The 19,031-nt window shown below is 45.3% G+C and overlaps 2 protein-coding genes across 2 annotated transcripts; both read right to left on the bottom strand.

Moving 5' to 3' along the window:
* Positions 1-3,408: 3,408 nt before the first annotated feature.
* Positions 3,409-10,554, bottom strand: ypel2b (yippee-like 2b). Its single transcript, XM_029172557.3, has 5 exons — positions 10,353-10,554; positions 6,674-6,906; positions 6,546-6,589; positions 6,278-6,386; positions 3,409-5,548 (listed from the first exon to the last, which is right to left on the bottom strand). Exons 2-5 carry the CDS (start codon positions 6,788-6,790, stop codon positions 5,459-5,461), a joined length of 360 nt encoding a protein of 119 aa, XP_029028390.1. The 5' UTR covers positions 6,791-6,906; positions 10,353-10,554; the 3' UTR covers positions 3,409-5,458.
* A 1,177-nt stretch (positions 10,555-11,731) lies between these two features.
* On the bottom strand, positions 11,732-18,737 carry gdpd1 (glycerophosphodiester phosphodiesterase domain containing 1). The gene is made up of 11 exons (XM_029172556.3): positions 18,542-18,737; positions 17,706-17,848; positions 17,555-17,597; positions 17,048-17,183; positions 16,585-16,630; positions 16,160-16,281; positions 15,929-16,018; positions 15,626-15,759; positions 13,992-14,051; positions 13,658-13,709; positions 11,732-13,150 (listed from the first exon to the last, which is right to left on the bottom strand). Exons 2-11 carry the CDS (start codon positions 17,839-17,841, stop codon positions 13,016-13,018), a joined length of 954 nt encoding a protein of 317 aa, XP_029028389.1. The 5' UTR covers positions 17,842-17,848; positions 18,542-18,737; the 3' UTR covers positions 11,732-13,015.
* Positions 18,738-19,031: the final 294 nt, after the last annotated feature.

Raw genomic sequence — 19,031 nt, 5'->3', positions numbered from 1 at the left:
CCACTAAAAGCTCAATTTAAAGTGCAGCGTTGGCACCGGAGTCAAATCAGACGCAGACAAGTGAACTTGGGACGTCTGCAGCCACTAAGACCCACACACACACACTGCATCGGAGCGGGTGAATGAGCGCAGCCTGAGACGACGGGAGCCCGGCAGGAGTTTGCTGTTGGAGGTGCTACAGCACAGCGTGCGGGCAGCGCTGGCTCGTCACATGGGTGCCGTGGTGGGTGGCGCCTGTGAGAAAGACAGGGCCTGCTATTTATAGCCTCCGCAGTCCTGATCTGGGCAGAGTTTGTGTTTGTGTCTGCTCCGCTGAGGCACGATTCGAACGGGCCTCGCGCCGTCCGTGCAGTGGCTGATTTGAATCAGCAGGAAGACGACGGGAATCGGAGCGATCCAAACTAAACAGAACGAGTCCCGGCATTTAGTGATGTGGTGACTGAGAAGGAAAAGAAGATGATGTTGAAGTAAGTAAAACGTTTTTGCAAGTCCAATCATCAAACCACAAGTTATAAATCATAGGTCCTACTTAATTATAAACAATTATAACATGTTAAATTTATGAAACCATTTCGACTCTTTGATTTATTGCAGTGGGTCAGAGACCCAACGTTGCCTTCCTCAAACAGGCCCAGTTCTCCCTCATAAACCTCCTGACCTCGCTCTCTGTCCCAACAGTCGCACCAGATGAGGAATCTATTATCGAGCTGCACGCAACAATTTCTCTTCCCCAAGAACGTTTTGCTTTAACGTCAACCCCAACGCCATCACGTCGAACGCGTGATTAGATTAGGAAACGCTCCATCTCCGAGTAGCAGCATCACCCTCACATCATTGATAATCCTGGGAGTTGTGGTTATTTATAGGCGCTTGCTCCTGTGGATGGACTTAGATTAAAACATTCAGTGATCTTTCCAGCTCAGTTGCTCCTGGTCACAGTGGATTAGAGCTGAGAAGCCATATGACCCTGTTCCAGGCTAGCAAAACAACACGCTGCCCCTGTAGATCCAAAGCTGTAACTGAATGTAGAAATCATCGTCACCAGTGTGAATATTAATAATTTGATTACATGTTAGAAATAATGATTCAAAACCCTTTATTGGAGTGTTTGTGTTTTGACTCCTGGTCGTGGCCTGAGCCCAGCTGGGGGAGTGAAGCTTATGGGGCAGGACATGAAGATGCCTGTAGGAAACAACCTTCCAATTGTCAGACCATGTGAATGCGCTTTCTGTCCGTGGAAGGTTAATCTGAATAACAGCGTCGGCCCTCCGCACAGCAAAGTGTCATCACTCCGGCCGCCCCCATTGGAGCCCTGTGAATGCATTGTTTTGTGCCGCCCTTGCAGCGGCGCGGCCGGCCCCGGCCCGCTCATGAGCGCCTGTTACAGATATGAGGTCACAGGACGAGGATAAAAGCCTCCCCCTCTCTCGCCGAGGCCTGCGAGCGCGCCGGCCAGAGTAAATAAGCAAGCAGGCGCCCGTGCGCTTCCCCCGGGGGTCAGCGAACAACCGCAGAAAGGCTTTTAGATGCTGCTGCAGACGCGTCCCGGGGGGAGAGGGGGGAGAGGGGGGTGGTGGGGGGTGCGCTTCCCTATCGATCGCCAATATCTGATATCGCTGAGGTGCGCGGCGGAGCATTTTAGTGACGAGGATTATTCAAGGCGCTCGTGAAGCAGTGGGTGGTGTTTGTTTGGGCTCCAAGTCAACAGATTTCAGGGAGAACCCTTTGCGCTGCCTGTGTTCTGCAGCTGGAAAAGTAAATTAAAGCAATGAATCAGCGGTAGAAGCGTCAGTGGTTTGTGGCGCCCGCTCTTCTTGCCTCTTTCCCGGGGTGACATTAAAGTGTTTTTACTTCACGCATGATAAATGATAACCCAGCGTGACTGTGCTGCTCAACAGCTACACATGTGATGAACATGTGAACAAATAACAAATAATATTGATATTGTTTGGCAAATATTTGTCTTTTTGCTTTGTTTATTGCACCTGTAGCAAAAACAGGATTGTTCCTTTTGAGGTTCATACAGTGAAACATAAACATAACACGTACATAGCATGTTATAAGGAGGAGAATGTGGGCGTTCGTTTGGGCGTAAATAGAAAACCAAAAGCTTTTTGGTGGCTTTAAATGCAAATGGACTTAAATTGCAACCCAGATGTGATATTTTGTTGCCATCACAACATCAGCGAGCATCAGCAAAATGTAGGTCAGGGTACAAATCACATACTGTATTCTGTGTGGGGAGGCAGTGGCCACAGTATTTGTGTCCTGCTTTGCCCCTGAACATCAAACTGATCATTATGCATGTATAGTAACCCAGACAGTCAGCCCCTGTGCCCTACTTATGCATAGGAGAGAGAGAGAGAGAGAGAGAGAGGGAGAGCGAGGTACAGATGTAAACACGGATAGCGGCAGCCGGGCAGATCAGTCAGAGACAGAGCACGGTGGGCACGGAGACCCAGACAGAGCCCGACACCAACTCCTCTGCTGCTTTAGGAAGGAGAGACGAGGTTGCTAGGAGACCCAGCCCAATGCAAACACGGCACCATCTGCTGCAGTGAGATTTGGAGTGGGTTAGCCAAGTCGGACAGAGAGAGAGAGAGAGAGAGAGAGAGAGAGAGAGAGAGAGAGAGAGAGAGAGAGAGAGAGAGAGAGAGAGAGATGAGAGGAGAGACGGAGAGTGACGAGAGAGAGAGAGAGAGAGAGAGAGAAAAGCATCCCAGGAGGATCACTGGAAACAGCTCTACAGGGACGGGCAGAGGAGGACAGAGGACAGACGGGAGGAGAGGAGAGAGGAGAGGAGGGATGATGAATGAGGATGAAGTGAAAGAAAGAAAGCAAGAAACGAGAGGGACGGGGGCGAGAGGAGAAGTAAACGTGACAAGCAGCTTGATTAATGCATGACTAACAGGTGTGACTCTTCTTCATGCCACCCACCCTTCTGCGCGCACACACACACACACACACACACACACACACACACACACACACACACACACACACACACACACACACACGTCAAACCAGGCCTCACCGTAAACAGCACCAGCATCATCCTGGGTCAAAGCGACGTCAGGCAGAGAGCTGCCGCTGCTCTTGTTGTTCATCGTGATCCCCATATAGTAACAGATGATGCACTTGTTACCATGGGGACCAGGAAAAGTCATCTGATGGAACACGGTGCCTGTCACAGTGTGGGTTACTCATTTACAGAAGTGAGACCCGATAAAAACATACTGCTTTTAGCATCAGAGTATGTAGTTCAAGCTAAACTACTCTTTGAATCCACTAAATTTTCTCATTAGTTTGACTATTTTTAATTGAAGCTTATCTTCGTCTCTTTAACTACCTGTGTCTGCTCCCTCCCAACTGCAACTGATCTATTGCCCAAACAAATGCAATATCGCATACAGATACCAAGGTGCATTTTATTAGATGAAGATCCAGTGACATGTAGTCAACATCAGCATCCTGTTTTACAAAAGACTCTAAAATCGAAACATTTTCAGTAAAAAAGTAGTATCGTACAGCCAATGTGGGGTACAAGAAAGAAAGCATGACGTGACCGGAATCAGATTCATTCATCATCATATGGATCATAGATAAAACACAATACATTAACACTATTTACAGTATGTAACACAGAGGTTGACGTGAATGGTAATCCTCGTGGTGAATACAGTAAATAGAATATATTCATATATTAAGATCTTTGTTTCCAAAATCATAATGCTTAAATAGAGCGCAGGCTTCCCACAGCCTTGGCTTCAGCTTTACTCACACACCCCCTGGTTTCACACTTTGCCCAAGCAAAATGACATTTCGGTTTGGTCAATTTATTGGTAGCGGTCGGGTTCTTTGGTTGCGCTGGGTTTAACGTCACACAGTCACAGAGCAGCTCTCAGCGGAGGCTCGGACGCAACGCGGGGCGGCGCCCAGAGCCGTCGGGGCGAGATGCAAACGCATGAACGCCGAATCACACTACGAGATTGCAACCGGAATACGCAGTGTCATTTCCACGAAAAACACAAGGAGCACCGAGCACAAAGAGGGGAAAACGTGGTGGAAAACTTCCAACATGAAGTCGTGCATGCAGAAAAACGTGGCGTTTTCACGAGGGGGGGGGGGGGTCTATGACGTATTCTCTCACCACCAGAGAGGAACGCATCCAGCACTTTAGGGTCGGACCCTGGCCTTAGTGGAGGCAGGTTACCATCAAGGCGTCTCCACCGGAAAACCTGGAACATTCGTTGCAATCTATTCCTCAAAACAGGAGCAAAGGTCAAGACGACGACACGCTGGGCGTTCAGGAACAACAGAGGAATCACTACAGTACACGGCTTCACCATGTGTTTCCTGCGAGACAGTAGCATCTGTGTAACAACGCTTAAACAGTCACCTCAGACTCAGAGATATGCATTGTATTTCTACTTATACCTATGCATCATAGGTATAAACAGACCTCAAACACAGACTAAACTAACTCACGTATATTTACTATCTGCATCCTCCCAGTGTTGCCCTTTGATTCTGGCCCACGGGCCCCTGGGAGACCCGAAGGCGGCCGCGGCGGTGCGTTCGCTGACGCCGGACTTAAGGGTGCTGCTCGGCTGCTGCGAGGGCAAATTTCTGCAAGCTTTTAGGACGAGCCGGTGGCTGCGGCCTGTATCTGTTTCACTGTAAGCCAATCCTGCCCCGTCCTGAGCTGAGCTGCATCGCTGGCAAGACGCGGACTGGACCGCGGCCAGAGGCCGTCCAGGCCACTGCATAACCGGATCAGGAGCTTCCCCCTCCCCACTGTGTTGAGTGAGTGGCCTGGTGGGCAGAGATCCCTGCCCCCCCCCCACGCATAGCCCAACATCCATGTGCCTCAGCCTTGGTGCCAGGTCTCAGACTAGAGCCAGATTTGCTCTAATCGTCTGAGGTCACCTCCGTCCTGCTGGGACTCAATAAATGCCTGTCAGCTCTTCAACCAAGGCCAGTGAACCGGGCAGCGGCTGGATGAGCCAGTAGTAAGACATTTTAACATCATCATTATTATTATTGGACAAGGTCACACGAGGAGGATGTCTCAAAGCATGAAGGTCGCGTACGTTTTTGAAAATCGAGTTTCTGCACTTGTTCTCTCTCTCTACCGTTGCTGGCCAGTCACCTAGTCCTGCTAGCTGCGCACAAGCCTGCCCAGTCTGGGACCTCGAGGTGTGTGTGTGTGTGTGTGTGTGTGTGTGTGTGTGTGTGTGTGTGTGTGTGTGTGTGCGTGTGTGTGTGTTTACATCAAGTAGAGGTGTGGTAGGGAGAGATGGGCAGAGAGTTACTGAGGTTAATGATCAATCAGTCCAGCCAAAGTCACACACTCACCCATTACACCCCCCCCCCACCCCTCCCCCGTCCCTCCCTCCCTTCCCCTCATCCGCCCTGCCCCTGCTCCCCGTTGCTGCTGCAGTCATCTCCCGGCCGCTCAGTCCCAGCCGTTGTCCTTGATCATGTGGGCCAGCTCGATGATGAACTTGCCCTCTTTGTACTTCTGACTGCTCTCGAACGCGTGCTCCTGTCGGGGGGCAAAGCAAGAGACGTTGAAGTCCCGCTTATTTATGTGACGGGGTGGGATGATATACCGTCGGGGAGAAGGAAACGCTCAGGGTCGTTTCTGCAGCCGAATGAGCATCCTAGACCCGGTCCCGGCGTGCATGCGCGTCTACGGGAGCTGCTTGTATAACCGTCAGCTGGTGAAGCACACAGGAGCCTGCAGAGGCGCAGCTCACCAGACACGGGCAGGAATGAGCGGCCACAGGGCTGCAACACGCGACTCGCTCGGCGCGCAACCGAAAACCTCCTGAACGGGACGTGACCCACAGGCAACTCTAGTCGAGGGTTCGCTGGGGGGGCGGGGGCAGCCGGGCCTCGTCTTGCTGCAGAAGCAGGTTATCAGGTGTCTGGGAGTAAAAGTGCAGTGGGTCGAGCCTCTGGGCGTAACGCTGACCGCTGCAGAAAGCCGACGCGGCTGCAGCTCGTATTAGCGGCAGCGCGACGTCAGTGATCTGGAGCTGCGTTTCCTCAGCCTTGTGTGGTGCCGACAGGAATAGACCCCCCCCCCCCCCCAACACCCCCCAGATGGGAGCCTGAAGCCGGGTCACTGGGGGTCGATCGCGAGGAAAAGGGTTTTTCATTCTAGTTTTATTCTAGTCCTATTTCAGTCTGAGCACAATCGGGGCGAATGAAATCAAGGTGCGCTCCCAGTTCTCACCTCGCATGCACCGAATCAGCCGAGGGCACTTACGTATTTCCACCCCAGCGTCGTCTTGCAGTTCTCACAGTAGATATCTGCCACGGCGTGCAGGCCCGTGAGCAGAACCCTCTCCTCGGCGGGGCCGCACCCGACGTTCACCCTGTGGGAGGGGGGGGGGGGGGGGGGAGACGCAAGCAGGGGCAGAGAGAAGGAAGTTTAAAACGCAGCCCGAAAGACCAGCGGGCCCCCGGGGTGGGGGGGGGGGGGGGGGCACCATTCAAACTAACGGTCACGCGGGTGGGAGGCGGCTGATACTCACACTGAGTTGAACAGGTAGGCTCGGCCCTGGCTGCCCTGGAACGACTGCGGAGGCAAGAAGACACGCGTGAGGAGAATACCTGGGGCTCCTGTCACAATTTGTGCTTCATGGGCTACTGTGAGGTTTACCTTGGAGATGAGCTCGTCGTGGTTGGCCAGGTGAGCTCGGCAGTGGATGCAGCTGTACGTGCGGTGGCAGCTCGGCAGGTACGCCTGGAAGGTCTTGGAGCGCGTCATCCTGACCATGGGCGGGGTTGGCGGGCGGTGCAAGAAGGGACTGCCAGCCCAGGTCGGCTCACAAGGGAAGCACCGCAACACACAGGTGAGGGCCGTGGTGGGCGATGGGTCGGGAGGCGAAACACCTGGACGCAGCAGACGGGACGGTGGGTAAATTCTGAGTTCAGAGAATCCACCGGCTGCTTGTGTCTGTGGGACGAGGCCTCATGCGTCATTAACGAGCCCGTGTCCCAGACTGGAGGTCCCTTCAAACCTGGTCTCCAGCACACGGGAAAGCACCACTTCACCACAAATCTGGACCTGATTCGGTGCCAGGATTCTGTGACACCGGGTTCCCATCCAGCCCCATCTCTATAGAACGGATCACGTTAGCGGCACAATTACTGTGAAATGACCTGAAGCGGCGCAGACTCCGTCCGTCCACATGGAAATATGCCTCGAATCCGTAAACTCCAATAAAAGCTGCGTCGGGTTACGGGTGGCCCGTTCGGGCGCTGGTTGAGTGCGGACCTTCTGAGGCAGCGGTGCGGGCTCACATTCTGTGTTTAAGTCTGCGAGGCTGCAGAGATAAGCTGCTTAGCCAAGCACAACTGCGGGGATCATGCCGCGCTCGCTCCATGATATCCAAATAGACGGGCCCTTAAAATACTTGCGCTGGGGCGGCCCAGTGACTGAGAAGATTAGCAAAGCCGGGGCTCAGGGCCGCGAGGACGCGGGCGTGTTTTGACTAACTGTGCAGGATGAACCAAGTGGTGCAAGGACTGTGGTCTCTATCTCATGGCGCAATTAAAATCGCTCTCGTTTTATTGCTCAATGTGAAATTAATTGCGCGTTCAGCACGGGAGCTGTGCCGCTGCAAACACAAACTCTGACTAATGGCAAAGTTCCGTCCAGTGTTATTTCCCCCGCGGCACAAATGTTGTAACGATATGTTTTTGTAGTTTACTGAGACCTTGTGCTGTTTAACTTTACTTTTTTATGAGCTGTGGTCGAAGCTGCACAAGATGTCGTCTCCATCGCTCTCTTTTGCCTCTACTGAATTGTGGGAAATCTTGAATGGGAGCAGAAGGTGAGTTCAGGGCAACATAGAGAGAGAGAGAGAGAGAGAGAGAGAGAGAGAGAGAGAGAGAGAGAGAGCTCTTTACATTAGTGCTCAGATTGTTTTTAGCGTCAGATGGAGTCCGATAAAGGCTGCGGCGCTGATAGGACGAACAAGGAGATAAAAATAAATAAGGCAGTGAGACGTGCCCTTGTGTTCTTTCTCCTGACTCAGTGCCAGCAGTGTGGGACGGGGGCACAAAGACACACTCAGTGCAGTCGCCAGAGCTGACCCCTGACACACACACACACACACACACACACACACACACACACACACACACACACACACACACACACACACACACACACACACACACACACACACACACAGAGTGATGTTTAACCCAGAGCGTGTTTATCGTCTTGCTCCTCGGGTCTGAGAACCAAACGTTTGTGCAGCATCCACCCCTCTTAGGTGTTTGTCCTACTGTTTTCCACCACTCAGGACTGATGTGTGCTCAGATTAGTTACGGCATCTAACTGGAAAACTGCTTAAGCATTTAGTCCCTTTTTTTAATTGTTTATTATAGTTTAAGACAATGCACATTATCATCTTTTGTCTGATGTGTATCATTTATCCTGAAAATTATTGGACATTTTATTGTTAACGGACAGTTACTCAACGACACCAAAATGAACTTTGGGAAAAGTGTGTGTTTTCTATATATTTTTATACGTAACAAAACCTTGCAATTACCCCAGTCCGATTAATTCATAGTAACAGGTTTTAAATACTGGAGGTAATCCAGGAATCTAAGCTTCAAATGCAATTACATTAAATGTAAGCTTCTTTAAAGCTGCTACTGCGTTTGCACTCAGGTCACTTAGGGTAAAGGCACCAGCAGAACATGCTGCACGGTCCATGATGTGTTTAAGGACCAACAACCACCATCAGCAACCAAGACCACGCCGGTCTCGGTGACACTGACGCTCTTGCGAGTCTTTTTTTTTTTGCGATTGCAGCGTTGTTTGTGGCAACGAGGACTCTTGTAAAACGCCAGTGAATCAGTCTCCCAGCAAACGGAGCAACGAGCTGCACAACTGATCAGCTGACCGACGCGCCAATCTCTGAACTCCAGGCTGCGACGGCGAGACGCGACATCAAAGCCGGTGGAGGTCACCGAGCCGCTCCCGTTCAGGTCATTTCTGGGTGTCGTCGCGAAAGACGAGGGCCCTTGTGTCCAAACACTGAAGAAAACAACAAACCTTTGTTATGTAATGCTCTGATGCCGCTGCTGCTGCTGCTTCTGGCAACAGGAGGGAATCGATACGAGGGAGGAGAAGATGACAGTGTGTCAGAGAGAAGTGAAAAAGACGGAGGGAAACGCAGAGCGTGTCCCTCCACCACCGGAGGGTGTGTGTCCAGCTGCACTGACACACTTTCTGTACTTCATGTACTTTCATCCACATCCTCATTCAGCGTTACACTGCAAAGAGCAGGATGACATCACTGACTTGTGTGTGACTTTTTTTTTTTTTGCTTGTTCATTGTGATTTTATCTCCATACAGTCCTCCTCGCATGGTTGAGTGTCACACAAGCCGCAAAGTGGGCGGTGTGACGACAACTCATAACAGACTTTACCAATCTGCTGTTTGTGCACACACGTCCAGTATGTACAGCATCTTATTACAGGGTCTGTAACTCTATGACGTGCGTCCCATGAGCGCCAGGCGTGACGATCAATACGGCACCTACAGCATCTCCATGCAGATGGAAAATGATGCGGGGGTGTGACTCGACGGGGGGGGGGGTTGATCCTGAGCTGCCCGCATGCGTGCACTCACGCTAGTGTTTTGATTTTAAAATGTCCACGGTCCGTCCGCATGCGTGGTCGCTGACGTGAATTAGGTTACAGGCAGTGGCGCACTTTATCTGGGGCAGAACTTCAGTCACCACACAGTGCACAGATGGCGGGGATGCCTGAGCTCGGCAATGAAAACAGGCGTGCGTGTACACGCACACGCACGCGCGCACACGCGCACACGCACCGCCCGCTGTGAAAATCTCTAACATCTGCATTGACTTTGATGGATCGATGAGAATCAGGTGATTGCCGTCACACTTTATGTACACACGAGCGCATTACATGATAATCCGCATTGATTGCTGACGTGCGCGTGGCGCAGGGACTATGGCGCATATGTGCAGGACTTCCACCACAAAACTAACGATAAGCAGTAGCTGCTGTGGGCGCACAGCACGGTTGGCATCAGCATCCCATTCAAGACACCATTCAATCCACACACGAAACATAGTTCTCGTCATCATCTTATCTGTGTTGTCAGGACACAAAACCATAAACTTGTATTGTTATCATACTGTTAAAGCACATAGGCCTGTGGTAAAAGTTACCTCAGTTGGAAACTAGATATCTTGTGCCTGGATGATGCTATAGACTTTGTGGAGCGTTATGAAAACAGTGCGTAACAACAAATGCAGCAGTGGAAAAATAACGCAAATACTTTTACCTTTGGAAGGGAAAAAAACGGATCTCCGCGTGGCCTAGAGAACGTCGCGCCTCCCCGTTTTCCTCGTGGCAGTGCCAACCCTAAAAGCCTGTTTTCATTCCCTCCCAGGCAAATTTGCTCTCCTCTCCGACCCTGGATGGTCCTGCAGAGACGCAATGTTTTGACGCGCAATGATGCCCAGCCGAGTTAAGAGCAGGCAGGGAGAGAGTGGCGAAACAGCCGGAGCGAGAGCACTCACCTCCCACTACTTCCGTGCTCGTAAAAAACTTTACAGGCCACGGTGTATTTGCAGTGTTTGGTCTTTATGTTTAAACGTTTTGTTGTCTTAACTGAGTAAATATTATGTATACTACTATTTTACGCAAGTTTGTGTATAAATAATATTGTCAACGAGGCGTTGCGCGCATGCTCAGTACAACAACAGTTAAATTGTACTTTCGACCATTTTTTGTATTCCTTTATGATAGTGAATATAAATTCATTGTAGTAATTTAAAATGCTGTGTGACGTCCATTAGCGATGTTGCCTCATCTTCAGGGGGAAATGCCTTTTCACAGACTGTAAGACACAATCAAAGTCAAGATTAGCTTTAGCAGCTCTTTATTTTAACAATTGTTATATACTTTTGTACACATTGCAACACTGCTTCTTTCTAAGATTCAACTATGGGTGAATGACGCCAAGATTATTTGATCGTGGTCAGTAACAAGTTTGCATTCATGAGACATCAGCAAACTAAGGAACATAAACCCCTTCTCAGGACGACGGGAGCTATCTCGATATCTTAGCTTAGCTTTGTTGTATAAATGACAGCCACGCCACCCAATAAGCATAGAGATAAAGCATAGCAACACTGTGGGTATTGGCCAAAAATGAAAACGACTAACCAATCAGCTCACTGCAATCTAAGCTATTCACTGGACTTTCTAGGAAGAATTCTGGTAGCTTTGAGTCCACATTCATAGGTAGAGTTTAAAAAAGGCCACTGGTTGGCGCAAGAGTTTATAAAGGAGCGTAGTGTTTCTATTATGATCTTCATTTGACAGAACACTGAAGGAATGAGCTATATTACCGTTTCTATAATGAGAGCTTCTTTAATCCACCCAGTGTATGGCGCCACCTCCTGTCCGTCACTGGGTGATTAATATAATGTACATAAGTTTAAAAAGAAAATATATGTATAAACGACAACTCTATCTATCTATCCACACAATCTATATACCAATCAATTTAATGTGAACTCAAACAAATTGTTTGAGACCCACGCCAGGGTCCACACACTATTGTTGTTCTGTTTAACTCAACATATTGAGATACATCATCTTAAGAAATATTCATTTCATTGAGTAAACATAAATGCACACTCATAAAAACACAACACATTTTATCAAAACAAATATAGAGTTTATTCATTAATACAGTATGTGCAATATAGACTGTGAATGGACAGATGTGTAAAGAACGATTTTGGATAGAGAAGTCTTATCAAAACAAGAAAATCTCAGGCTACACTTACAACAAACCACATTTTACAGATCAGCAACAAACTATATACACAATACATTCATCCCTGCTCCTTTTTAACACTTTTCCATTTAACTGATCACAAAATGTAGAGTATTACCCAGAAATCTGCTGAGCATATAACTATTCATACAATTGTAATCACTTTAACACAGGTAAAAAAATATGAGACATACGTTTCTTATTTTGTGCAAAATGTCTCTTAATTAATGCATGAATAATCTATGCCCTGTCATTTCAAACAAAGTACATATTACACCAAAAAAAACAGAGACTAATCAACTACACATAAAGTAGACACAGCTATACAACATGGAACACACTGTATTTGGAGACAAACATTTAAAAACAGTGTTTTCACATAGTGGTACACTGAATTTGTCATAGCTCTAATTTTTAATAAATATGTAGCATTCTGCATTTTTATTGTCTAAAACTAATGTGCTTCAGTGGAGCTGAGAGCTAACATATATCCTTTTACACTAACATAAAATTTCACCAAGGAGCTTAGATTATTGCATTTATAAATGACAGACAATCCTCAGAACACCATAAAGCAGCTGGAGATTTAGCATTACTTTCATGCATCAAGTAACAGCTGCTGGTGTATTCACTGGGGCCAACACATGAAAAATGTCAAATGTAACAAACAAAAAAAAAAAACATCAAGTCTTTACTGTAGTAAAAAGTGTTTCAAGTCAAACACCATAAACATATTATGGTACAGAAGACTGGTAAGACTCGTAAACACTAGGTTTCAAATAGATTTCATTTCATTTTCTGCCGTTTTTACAGGTATCCTCTAAAATATTGTGTACATAAATAACTCTGTAACACAAATAAGAATCTTCTAATGTTGTGCGTATGTATGTGCAGGTGTCTAATAGTGCAGCAAAGGGTCAAAGAACTTGCAAAAAACACAACGCCAACACACACTGCATCTGTTCAAAGCAGACATGGTATGTGACTTTACAAGGATTATGCGTGATTTAAAAGTTGTGTTACCAGCAGAACAAGGTTCCTTGATGCAGAAGATCCATATTCACTGCAGTGCTCGTTGTGAGAGCAGCTCTGCTGGAATGCGTTCAGTTAAAGTGGGCGCGTCACGGTGGGGCTTGGGTGAGGTAGATTTTGGCAGGTCACTGGGGATTAGACATGCCATTCCTGTCCATGAAGTCTTTAAGCTTGGTGGGAAAATCTGTCATAATGCCTGTAGCTCCCAAGTCAAATGCCCTCTGGAAGTCCTCGTCGTCGTTCAGTACCCAAATGTACACCTGTAACCAGATGCAACACTTGTAGAGTTGAAACACACACATCACACAGCAATGAAACTCACACTAGGCCTGAGAATGCCTCTGTACTCTAATAGCACTGTTCAAGTCCCTCTGACCTATTTTTGGAGGAACCTTGAACATTTCACAGTCATGTCTCTTAACTACAGAATAACACTGAAGCTACAACAAACAGCTCTCTGCTTGTGACATTGATATATTATACTTTACTATGGAACATTTTTCAGTGATTCGCAGAAGGAAACATAAGAGTTACAGTGACTTAACCTTGACACAGTTCTGTAATCCAGTGGCTCCAAGCTATGTATATGTCAACACTGGATACAGTAATGTGTAAAAAGCCTCTGTAGTGTAATATACACTGGAAATAAAATAAACACTTTAATACTTTGATTTAATAGATGAAGGGTCACTGGTCATTCTTACTTCTACAAGATGTGCATTTAAATGTTGAATGTTACTGTAGAGCATGCATGTTGACTGGTTTACCTGTATTCCCCGAGCAGTTAGATGGTTGAACAGAGCTTTCCTCATCAGCAAACTGCAAGGAACAAAGAAATGCTCATCAGTTAGAGTAAAGCGTAGTGGAGCTGTGAGAATGTAAAGGTTTTCATATTAATCACCAATATCCAAAATCACCACCGCTAATAAACAATCATACATATCAACTGAAATACATATGAAGAAGTACTCAATTTGAAAAAAACAGCTATAGAGGAATGAATGGAAAAAAACTCTGAGATTCAAACATCTACAGATTTATCATATCTGAAATTAAAAAAAAAAAGATTTGGAGAAATCTTTGGGTGAATGAGTGACTTACGTGTCTGCCAGCCAGGCCATAAATCGCTGACTTCTTGTTATTGTGTTTGGATCTTCAAGCCTGCAAAATCATGAAACAAAGAGAAAGGTCCCAGATGTGGTAAACAAAACTCTTAATTATGAAGAGCAGACATTTGTCAAGGAATCCACTCGTGTTTCCTCAGTTTTATAGTTGCTGGCTAACTGAGGTGTAAAATGATCACGTTCTTTTACTAGTAAAAACCACAACCTACAGCCTTTGAATGGACAGATGCAACACGTGTTCTAGGAAAATTAATCCTTAAAACAAAAAAACAACTGCTTAATAATAAAAGCGACTAAAACAGACACCACCCAACACACTTAACGAAGATTCCTGACTAAAAGAATATAAAACAGATAGAACAGAGCAGATTGTAGTTATATTTATGCACAGTAACAATCCACTGCCCCTCTTATCCGAGGCCTTAAAATAAATGCTATAAAGTAAATCACTTAATCTCTAATGAATGTTCAGTGCACATAATCTGCTCTATGACCTTGATCCGTACGATGCATTAACACACCCCCCACAGTCAATGGGTGTGAATTTTTATTTTAATGGATTAATTAGCAAGTTAGATCACCTTTCAAACAGCACTGTGCACCAGATAACAGAAACAGAAAGGCCACACAGTCGACTGGTAAAGTGTTGTATTTACTGGGCTAAGGGGTGGGCTGAATCATGCAATGTTCAAAATCAGAATTTGAAAGTGTAAAATACCTTTAGTCAAAGGAAAACAACACAAGATGTGGCTGATAAGTTTAAACTAAATTCTAAACAAAGAAAAATCCAAGTATGAATCAATCAGAGTGCAACAACTAGTTGAATGATAGAGGTAATGACTGTCAAAGATGATGGCTTAAATAGATAAAATGTAAAAACAACATTTACTAAGATGTGGATCAGACTAAACAGCAATAGACAGAAACATACTGTCAATGTTAATTAACTTCAAGATTTTAAAGACATGATTAGTGTCAAATTTTCTACCTGTGGTAGATAGTCTTGAAGCATTTTTACAGTTTAATCCTGATGATGATGATGATGATGTACGTATACTGTGGCCTTTGTCACATTGTCTGATTCACAGTGAGGATTTAAAAAAAAGCACTTCCTCCAATAAAATAACTGTGACCTCTGACCTACTGCTATCGCCTGTTGTATACTTTTTCCTCCCACTGAGACTCAGCAGAGTTGGAATGTAGCGCAACTGCTATATCTTCCAGATAAGCTGCAGCAGAACTAAAGAGGGCGTGTAGCTAGTGTTGTTTAACAGCCATAAACAGACTGGGATAATATGTCAATGGGTTCATGCACGTCAAAGACTCCTCCTCCTAAAGAAACTCCTCTTAAAGTTGGTTTTGCTGCACTTTTTATGCTTGTGTTTAGTTGGTCTTTGTTTTTACAAGTGCTTTTAGAATGTCAGCCTCATCTGGAAAAAATGCTTTGTAGTGCTAAGTGTCTGTGTGTCCTTTTGAGGTTTCTTGATTTCCCACCAAGAATGGTTTTATGACTTCAAAGGCTCCTTGATCCCGTTGGTAATCCATTTATATTTTTCCAGATGCTCTGCAAATGCATCTCATGTCTATTTTATTTGTTACGTGTAGCCTTACTTGGAGATAATGGAGGGCATGGGGATCTCCAGAAACTGCTCCTTGAGGGGAACAAAGGGCAGAAGGCCGGTGTAGAAGAGGCCCAAAAGCTGCAGAACTCTGGAAAAGCTGAACAACACTGGAATACGAGGGTTCTGCACAAAAATGCAAGCACAGATCAGAATGATTTATGGTGGTGATTAATTAGTCAATTTATACTCATATACTATATATACTCATGATGATCAGTGTTGTTGTGAGTCTAAATTTCCCCCCAAAAACTCCGTCCTTAAATTTTCAATGATTAAACACAAGTTAATTTACCTCTTTGTAACACTTCTTGACAATCTGGTTGCTAGCATTGCCCCACACCGTCAGATGCTCTCTGTCATACTGAACAACCATCTCAGACACCTGCAAGTCATTATTACAGAAGCTCAATAAAAATTAACTGTCATCTGCAAATCCCTTCTGCCTACGAAGATGAAAAGAGCGCTGTGTGTGTACTTTCTGATACACAAAGGTTATAAACCACTAATGAAAACAAACACACACCTTCTGTATAAGTGTGTCGTTGTTGGTCTTAATGTCAATGTTGATAGGGGTATTAGGAAAAGCATCGAAAACGTCACTGAGGAGAGGGATACGTTTGTCCTCTCCTCCCTCGCAGTAACACTCTGTACAGACAAGGACAAGTCAAACAAACACAGCCTGACACTGACCTGACTGTGTTTTTTGTTCCTTCAACAGTACGAACAGTTTATATTGTAAAAACGTCTAATGCCATCAGATAAATGCATCACTAGGACACAGCAGTTGATAGTTCATTTGCAAACGTGGAATATACACACAGAAACCTAGCAATGACCTACTTGTTTCAGGGACAGACTACTAATGTTGCACAAAATACATCTGGATATGACTGATAATCCAAAGTGATGAAACTTTTGAATGGTTGGTTAGGTGTATGTGATGCTCACCCTTCTGAAAAGTGACACCCAGCCTGCTGAGGTATGGAGGAAGCTCCTGCAAAACAGCACACAAGCAGCGGTTAACAAACAGGATATACAGCCAGAACAGCAAATGCACCTCAGGACAGGATTTTTCTCTGAAAGCTTTAAACATGCGCATTTCTAAAGTTAGGATTTTAGTGTCACACATACAAACAATGGAGCTGACCTTTGTAACAATTCAGAGGAAACAAAAGCAGAAAAAGTAAGCAAAACTTAATCCACTTTCAGATTTATTTTTAAAATCAGGCAAAAGGTCATCATGTGACATAATCAGGTGACCTGTCTGGACTGTGTCGGACTCACTCAGCCAGTGTTAATACTGACTAAAAAAATTAATTTGTTTAATGTTTCAATATTAATTCAATATTAAACTGCAATAATTTTATCAGAGAGAAATGTGAGCTACTGTATTGCGGTGCATAAAACTCACAGCATAAGGCATGTTGCAGATTTGGGCATTGAGGCCTGAGGACCTTCTCAAGTTGGAATCATGCGACACCACAACCTGCTCATCTTTGGTCAGGTGGCAGTCCAGCTCAAGCATGTCCGTGCCGATAGCCACAGCACTGCGTGAAATGGACCAACACAAGTTATATATACTGAAATCATTTTAGCACAGGGGTCACTGATGAATAATAACCAGCAGTGATATTATTATACAAACAACAAACACATTCAATAAATCATGCAGTAATCAACTTTCCTCTCTATCAACAAAAGCAGTTGGTCACCCAAGATTTGAATAATAACCCATGATGCTGCTGCCATTGTTCCCGTGTGTGACCAAGTGACCAATAAACAAAACAGACAGTGGTCGCACTTCCTAGCTCAGATGACACACACACACTGCCCATAATCACATGTACAAGCATGCGTTTTGTGCAACATATGCGTACAAACCAGCAGCTTTGTCATTAAGACTGTAGTCATGACTCACTGTTTGAAAGCTGCCATGGTGTTTTCCAGGTTTTCACCTGCGCCTGTAATACAAGAGCACATGCTTATATTGGTGCAGGGTTATTATTGCGACAAATAAACAAATCAGACATAACAAATGCTGAAAACAAATGTAGTGACCACCGATTTACCTCCACGATGCGAAATGTGTCTGCTGACAAAGGTCTCTCGCTTTTTCCGGTGCAAAAGATTTGGACACTTTAACAGCAGGGCAGAGGTGAGCACATAGCCCGTTACCGTTGACAAGACATACACAGCAGCACACATCTCCAATCTTTAAAAAAAAATGAAAAAGAAGACTTAATATTTAGGCAATAACAAATTAATCATAATGATGATGAATGGCTGAATGATCAAGCAACCACTTTTACTACCACAAAGTTTTCCATTTGGGATTAGGTTAAAAAACAAATAATCTTTGCATGTAAACCATACAGAGACATCATGAAAGCATGTATTGTATTTTCATTTTAACCAACTTCGACCTGCTGCACATGATCCATGCTCACCGTGAGACGTGGGGCCAGTTTTTGCCTCCCAGGTCATAGATAAGAGTTGAACGGTGATGGTACAGTGGAATTTGTATAATGTGAGTCAAACATTAATTAACAAACACTGTAAATAATGATGCAATAATGATGCATTTGATACATTTCTCTCAGGAAGAGAGAAAACCTCCTGACATCTAAACCGCAGCAGTATAACATACTTTGTTTGCATATAGTGTACAACGCCTATAAATAAACAAACAGTTGACCCAGTCATTCATTCATTCACCCTGGTTATACTTAGTCTTGTTTGCATAGGCAATTTGAATTTACGTAATATTCATAAAATCATTATTGACTTACTTTCTTCTCAAATAAACATTTTTATGACAATACACCAGCCCACCAGCGTCATAATAAAGTGTTGGCTATATGAAGCTAACGTTAGCTTAGGCATGCTCGAATTTACAAAGTCTTACCTTTGTCATCAAACTGTTTTCTTTACTTGGTGTACTTGACTAATGGAGGCCGTCCGTGAGTGAGATCGTATCCAAGATTTCGTAGACCAAAGCGAAGGGTGCGGATACGCTGAATAACTGGCCTCTCCACAGCTTCTCGGAGCTCCGCAGCACAGCTGTCTGGACTCAACCGGCCGCTGTTATGTGTGTGCGCATGCGCCACCAATTTAACCGGAAACTACAGTGGTTCATCCGTAGGGACGTTTCAGAATAAAGTTTTTTGTCAATAAATAAGTGATTAACTAACAATTTAATACATAACGTTTGTCAATAAAGATAGTCAAATGAAACAAAAATCATACTATAAGTAGTAAAAAGTGAATTTACTGGAAAGTGGATTTGGAAACGATATTTCTTCTTTAATACTGCTTTTGTTTGAGTATTTTCAACACATGTTTAATTCTGTTGTCACGTGTTAACTAGCAAATAAACGTTCACATTTGACCTAGTT

The sequence above is a fragment of the Betta splendens genome, chromosome 13, assembly GCF_900634795.4.
Source record: "Betta splendens chromosome 13, fBetSpl5.4, whole genome shotgun sequence".
NCBI classification, from domain to species: domain Eukaryota; kingdom Metazoa; phylum Chordata; class Actinopteri; order Anabantiformes; family Osphronemidae; genus Betta; species Betta splendens.
The sequence above is the reverse complement of the archived record's forward strand: the minus strand, read 5'-3'. Positions and strand labels throughout refer to the sequence as shown.